Genomic DNA, 6,374 nt, shown 5'->3' on the forward strand with positions numbered 1-6,374 from the left:
CAATAGTATTAACAACTTTATCATGGCCAAATTTATATAATTAATATATCGAAAAATAGCGCGCAACCATACACGGCTCCCACACACCACCATGTGCGCTGTATCGCAGCTGCCATTCAGAAACTATATTTGCGTATTTAAAGTTCCGGGCAACCCATGCAATCCAGATTATATACATTTTTGTTAGTTACAGTCTTTTTTTCTAATGGAATTACTCATTTTAATCAATTAATAATTTCAGTACTAGATAGATAGATAGATGGATGGATGGGTGGATGGATGGATGGATGGATGGATGGATGGATGGATGGATGGATGGATGGATGGATGGATAGTCAGATAGATAGATAGATAGATAGATGGAAATATATATATATAGATAGATAGATAGATAGATAGATAGATAGATAGTACTTTATTGATTCCTTCAGGAGAGTTCCCTCAGGAAAATGTTAATTCCAGCAGCAGTGTACAGAATTCATTATCATCATCATCATTTATTTTTATTCCTTTCATGAAAATTCATGTATACAAGCTATGTGCAGTTGACACTTTCATTGTTTTTTTGTTTCTTATACATGTCCATGATCAGAAAGGAGCAGATGGAATAATATTATTACTATATTTATCTGACCCCTTTTTAACACAAATTATTTTAGATGACTTTATAATTCTTCCCTCCACCAACACCCGAACCCCAACATTCTTTTTTATTTTCTTTTAAGCATTTTTACAATGACACGTCCAATCAAAATCAAAATTCAATTTGATATAATTCCAGGTGTCTCTTTGTGTAACTCTTTTTAAATTCAAAGATATTCTTACAACTTTTTAAGTCATTCTTTAGAGAATTCGAAGCTTTCACACCATCAACAGACAAGCACATTTGTTTTAAATGTGTTCGCACTCTTAGATGTTTAAGAGATTTGAGATCAAATTTAAAAAGTAAAAAGTAAATAATGGGGGTATAAATAGAAACAAAATTGAAAAATATTACAATAACAATAAAAATAAAAAGCAACAATGAGAATACAAATCTAACAGTAAAATTAGAAAATAACAAGAGAAACTAGGCAGTAGTGACCATGTTATTCCTATCACTAATATCGTGACGACCTCCTAGTGCACGGCATCTGAGCTTTCTTAATGTGCTTCTCAAATATGTTCTCTTACACCCCCCCTAAGAAGAAGAAAATATTCTGCACCCCAATAAATACAAATGACACAACACACCGATAAAGCCGCAAAACAACTTTAAACCATACTGTGAGTATAAATAATATACTTTGTCTATGAAATTGGAAGAAGATGGATGGATGGATGGAAATTGTTATAACTATACCTCTGCATAACATTGTAAACTTATTTACATTAAAGTAAACACTTCACTGGTCTTTCCTCGTCTCCCACCGGGGTTATAGTGAAGCGAAGTGCTACATACGCGTCATCATATTCTAGTACAGCAGAAAAAGCATGTTCCCCCGAGGTCACACGCGCAGGGCGGCCCACCCCACTATTTGAGAAGGACTGGACCACCTCCAAAGACATGCACCTGGGGATAGGTTGATTGGCAACACTAAATTGGCCCTAGTCTGTGAATGTGAGTGTGAATGTTGTCAGTCTATCTGTGTTGATCCTGCGATGATGGGGGTGACTTGTCCAAGGTGCACGGCGCCTTCCGCCCGAATGCAGCTGAAATAGGCTCCAGCGCTCCCCGCGCCACCGAAAGGGACAAGCGGTAATGAATGAATGGATGGATGGTTTAAGGGAAGTCGGCGCGGGTTTGGATTTTCACAATAAAATAACCCATATTTGACCATAGTAGGGCTGGGCGACATATCGATATCCTAGATATATCGAGGGTTTGTCTCTGTGCGATACGGAAAATGACTATATTGTGATATTCGAGTTAGGGCTGGGTGATATATCGATATATACAATATATACAGTAACGTCCGTAGTAACCTACCACATAGCGAAGGACGAACACTATTTGATTTCCTAATATGCAGCTCTGTGGGCATTACACTACAGGCGTTTTTCACTCTTTGTTGTCTCTCCTTCTCACAGAGACGTAAAACAAGCGCACCTTCTTACATACGTCACATACGTATACACCCTTCCGGAGCAGAGAGGTAGCGGTAGGGCTGGGCGATATTGGCTTTTATTAATATCGCAATATTTTTATGCCCTATTGCGATATACGATATATATTACGATATTTTGCCTTAGCCTTGAATGAACACTAGATGCAAATAATCACAGCAGTATGATGAATCTATGTGTCTACATTAAAACATTCTTCTTCATACTGCATTCATATATGCTACATTTAAACTTTCATGCAGGGAAGAAAATCACAAATAAGTCAATTGACCAAAACTGTATTTATTAAATACTCTTCATTCTCTCACGGGTGACTTTTTAAATGAAAGAACAAATTAATAGTGTTGCTACCTTTTTGTAGTAACACTTCTGCTGCATACTTTGCATATTGCTGTTGTGTGCTGAATATATTCCCACTTGAAGCCAAACCACCGCCAGATGATGGATCCCCCGCTCTTTATTTTGGGCATTTATTGTTTTTCCTCCATTTGTAATCAGTTTCGCACCTTCTCTCTCTTGTATTGTCACAAATTTGCTCCGCTCTGCTTGTACGACCTGCCTCAGCTAACGTTAGTCATGCTACTACCTCTCTAGGCGAGAGCGCATGACGCTAGACGCGCAACCGTATGGGACGTATCTAAGAAGGCGGCTTGTTTTACGTCTCTGTGAGAAGGAGAGATGAGGAGGAGTGAGAAACGCCTGTTGTGTAATGCTCGCAGCTAAAGTCAATTGTGTGAGAACATATAATCGAATATTACGATATAGTCATTTTCTATATCGCACAGAAACAAACCTGCATCGTTTGTATGGATATATCGCCCAGCTCTAGGTAGCAGCATGGTAAAGTTAGCTGTGGTGCTAACGGAGCGGTGCGAGTGGTAATACGAGAGAATTGATTGATTGATTGATTGATTGATTGATTGATACTTTTATTAGTAGATTGCACAGCTCAGTACATATTCATACAATTGAACACTAAATGGTAACACCCGAAGAAGTTTTTCAACTTGATTAAGTCGGGGTCCACGTTAATCAATTCATGGTAGGTGCGAATCTGGTAACAAATGAAGGAAGAATTAATTACCAAGAAAAACAGCATGGGTCCATCGTCTGCCGTTGGTTTGGCTTTAAGTGGGAATATGTCGAACAAACAGCCGTAATTTGTCAAGTGTGGAGCAAAAGCGTTGCAACAAAAAGTAACATTACTGCTAATACGTAGCATCATTTTAAAAGTCACCTGCTAGAGAATGAAGAGTGCTTACTCCACATATCAACATCTCCGTTCAGTGCCACACCAACTAAATGCCGAGGCAACCATTTCCACATCAACACCGTATGAAAAAAATAGTCAACAACAGAGGGAGATAACGTCCACAGGAACCTACCACAGAACAAAGGACATACACTATTTGATTTTCTCCTATGCAGCTCAGTTTGTTTGACAGTTATTGAAATATCTTGCGTGACATCATGCACAAAAGTTCACTTTATTTGTTTTAAACTATTGTAGTGGCGTTCTGTACAAAAAGTGCACTTTAATTTTGTGTTTTTTTGATATGTCATCTTAGTGACATCATGCACAAAAGTGCACTCATAGCTTCTTTTAAAATGTCTCTGACAATCTTGCACTTTCTGTTTTGAAATGACATGAATGTTTGTGCCACTGCTAAATAACTGTTTAATAAATACAGGTTTGGTAAATTTACTTAGTTGTGATTTCCTTCTCTGCATGAAAGTTCAAAATGATCTTATAATAATGCAGTATGAACAAGAATGTTTTAATGTAGACACAAAGAATCATCATACTGTTGTGATTATATGCATCAAGTGTTAATTCAAGGCTAAGGCAAAATATCGAGATATATATTGTGTATCGTGACATCGTCTAAAAATATCGAGATATTAAAAAAAAGGCCATATCGCCCACCCCTCGACCATAGCATATTTTTCCTTTTATAGTCCAGAACTTTATTCTGTGTTTAGTTACTCTAGCGCAGTGGTTCTCAAATGGGGGTACGCGTACCCCTGGGGATACTTGAAGGTACGCCAAGGGGTACGTGAGATTTTTAAAAAATATTCTCAAAATAGCAACAACTCAAAAATCCTTTATAAATATATTTATTGAATAATACTTCAACAAAATATGAATGTAAATTCATAAACTGTGAAAATAAGGGAAAAATGCATTTATCAGTGTTGACAGCTAGATTTTGTGTGGACCTGTTCCATAGGGACGGCGTGGCGCAGTGGAAGAGTGGCCGTGCGCAACCCGAGGGTCACTGGTTCAAATCCCACCTAGAACCAACCTCGTCACGTCCGTTGTGTCCTGAGCAAGACACTTCACCCTTGCTCCTGATGGGTTCTGGTTGGCGCCTTGCATGGCAGCTCCCCCATCAGTGTGTGAATGTGTGTGTGAATGGGTAAATGTGGAACTAGTGTCAAAGCGCTTTGAGTACCTTGAAGGTAGAAAAGCGCTATACAAGTACAACCCATTTATCATTTAAATATTGATGTTAAAGATTTATTTTTTTGTGAAGAAATGTTTAGAATGAAGTTGATGAATCCAGATGGATTTCTATTACAATCCCCAAAGAGGGCACTTTAAGTTGATGACTATTTCTATGTGTAGAAATCTTTATTTATAATTGAATCACTCGTTTATTGTTCAACAAGTTGTTAGTTATTTTTATATCTTTTTTTCCAAAGAGTTCAAGAATGACCACTACAAATGAGCAATATTTTGCACTGTTATACAATTTAATCAATCGGAAACTGATGACATAGTGCTGTATTTTACTTCTTTATCTCTTTTTTTCAACCAAAAATCATTTTGCTCTGATTAGGGGGTACTTGAATTAAAAAAATGTTCACAGGGGGTACATTACTGAAAAAAGGTTGAGAACCACTGCTCTAGCGGGCTGCATGATTAAATCCGAGGCCAAATATTACAAGGATTAGATACAGAATCATAGTGTTACAAGCACCTGTATCGCTGGAGACACCATTGTTGCTTCTTTCTGTGCAGTGCTGGTAAACAATCCCCGCTGGCTAATGATGTGCAGTCTGATCTGATCAGCTGACATTATCTTGCTATCAGATTTGTGTATTTGTCATCTCACTTTGATGATGCAGACGTTTTCTCGGAAATACTTGTATCTGGTTTTTTTTTCTGAAAGATGTCAAGGTGGAAATGGATGAGTAGTATTGTTTTCTGGGCTCACCTGCATGCAGCTCGTCCATTCATGATAGTGTAGTGAAGCCTGCGTTACACAAGCATCGTGGAAAAGGGGCGTGGAAATCAATCAAGTGATGTTAGATTAGCAAATGAGTTAGCTAGTGTTAGCTGTGTTGTTATTTTTAAAGAAAAATTCGGTGTCAATATGGGTGGCGAATTGTGTTAACAAGGATAATGAAATAAATAATGAAGCATCCGTTCATGTCCACGTAGTGCTACATCGACGCTCCACGCACGCCACCCCGCCGTGTCAACCCGCCTCGCTTCCGGCCGGAGCGTCGTCGCTCGAGCGGCTACCTGTTAATCCCCGGGCCGACTCCAGCGCCGCTTCCCCCGATAGGCGCTCCGTTGCTCGGCTTGACGAGCTGTCCAGCGTCCGCCGGTGCTGAAATGGAAGCCGGAGTCCCCGCTGCAGGGACGGCGCAGGGGCCGCCTTGCCCCGCCGGTCCCTCCCCTTCCATGCTCGCCTCGTTCCCCATCGTGTCGGGGAGGGAGAGAGGGTTTCGAAGGGAGAGAAACGGTGTCGTAGACGGTTCTTCGGCCGCAGGAAGAACTCGTAGAAAAGTCAGCGCTGCTCCCCTTCCGCCATCATCGCCTACAATTCAGCATCCCGCACGGAGCAGGCGCGCTGGCGGAAGAGGACGCGGGGCCGCGCTGACGCAATGGGTGGGAACGTGAGTGGCTCGTACGTGCGCGTTCACGCTGCGGGCTTATTTTAGGCCACACGCAAATAACTCTTGATCCCTCCGCGGCACATGACCGGAGTCCACCGGGACACCCATTACGCACTATTTAGTTATTTAATCGTGCAAAATGTTGCCTACAATGATGGACATTATGTAATCTAATCATTAGAACATATCAATTTATAATATTTTATTATACAAGCCACATTACAAACAGTACAGCGCTGCATTAAGAGGTATTTGTATTCATGCGTTTAGTTTTTACGCCCACATTCTGTGTTGTTATTAAAAATCATTATTATTTCATGTGCTTGGAGCGAAACATGTATGGGCCTCAGTGGTAATAA

At 40.1% G+C, this 6,374-nt stretch overlaps 1 protein-coding gene across 4 annotated transcripts in view; it reads right to left on the reverse strand.

Moving 5' to 3' along the window:
- bsnb (bassoon (presynaptic cytomatrix protein) b) overlaps positions 1-5,941 on the reverse strand; it is a 263,285-nt gene extending 257,344 nt beyond the window's left edge. For all 4 annotated transcript variants that reach the window (XM_061874322.1, XM_061874321.1, XM_061874320.1 and 1 more), the window contains exon 1: positions 5,639-5,941. In XM_061874322.1, the coding sequence (XP_061730306.1) occupies positions 5,639-5,820 (182 nt within the window). In that variant the 5' untranslated portion in view covers positions 5,821-5,941. The remainder of the gene's footprint in view (positions 1-5,638) is intronic.
- Between the last annotated feature and the right edge of the window lie 433 nt (positions 5,942-6,374).

Source organism: Nerophis ophidion, linkage group LG16 (genome assembly GCF_033978795.1).
Source record: "Nerophis ophidion isolate RoL-2023_Sa linkage group LG16, RoL_Noph_v1.0, whole genome shotgun sequence".
NCBI classification, from domain to species: Eukaryota; Metazoa; Chordata; class Actinopteri; order Syngnathiformes; family Syngnathidae; genus Nerophis; species Nerophis ophidion.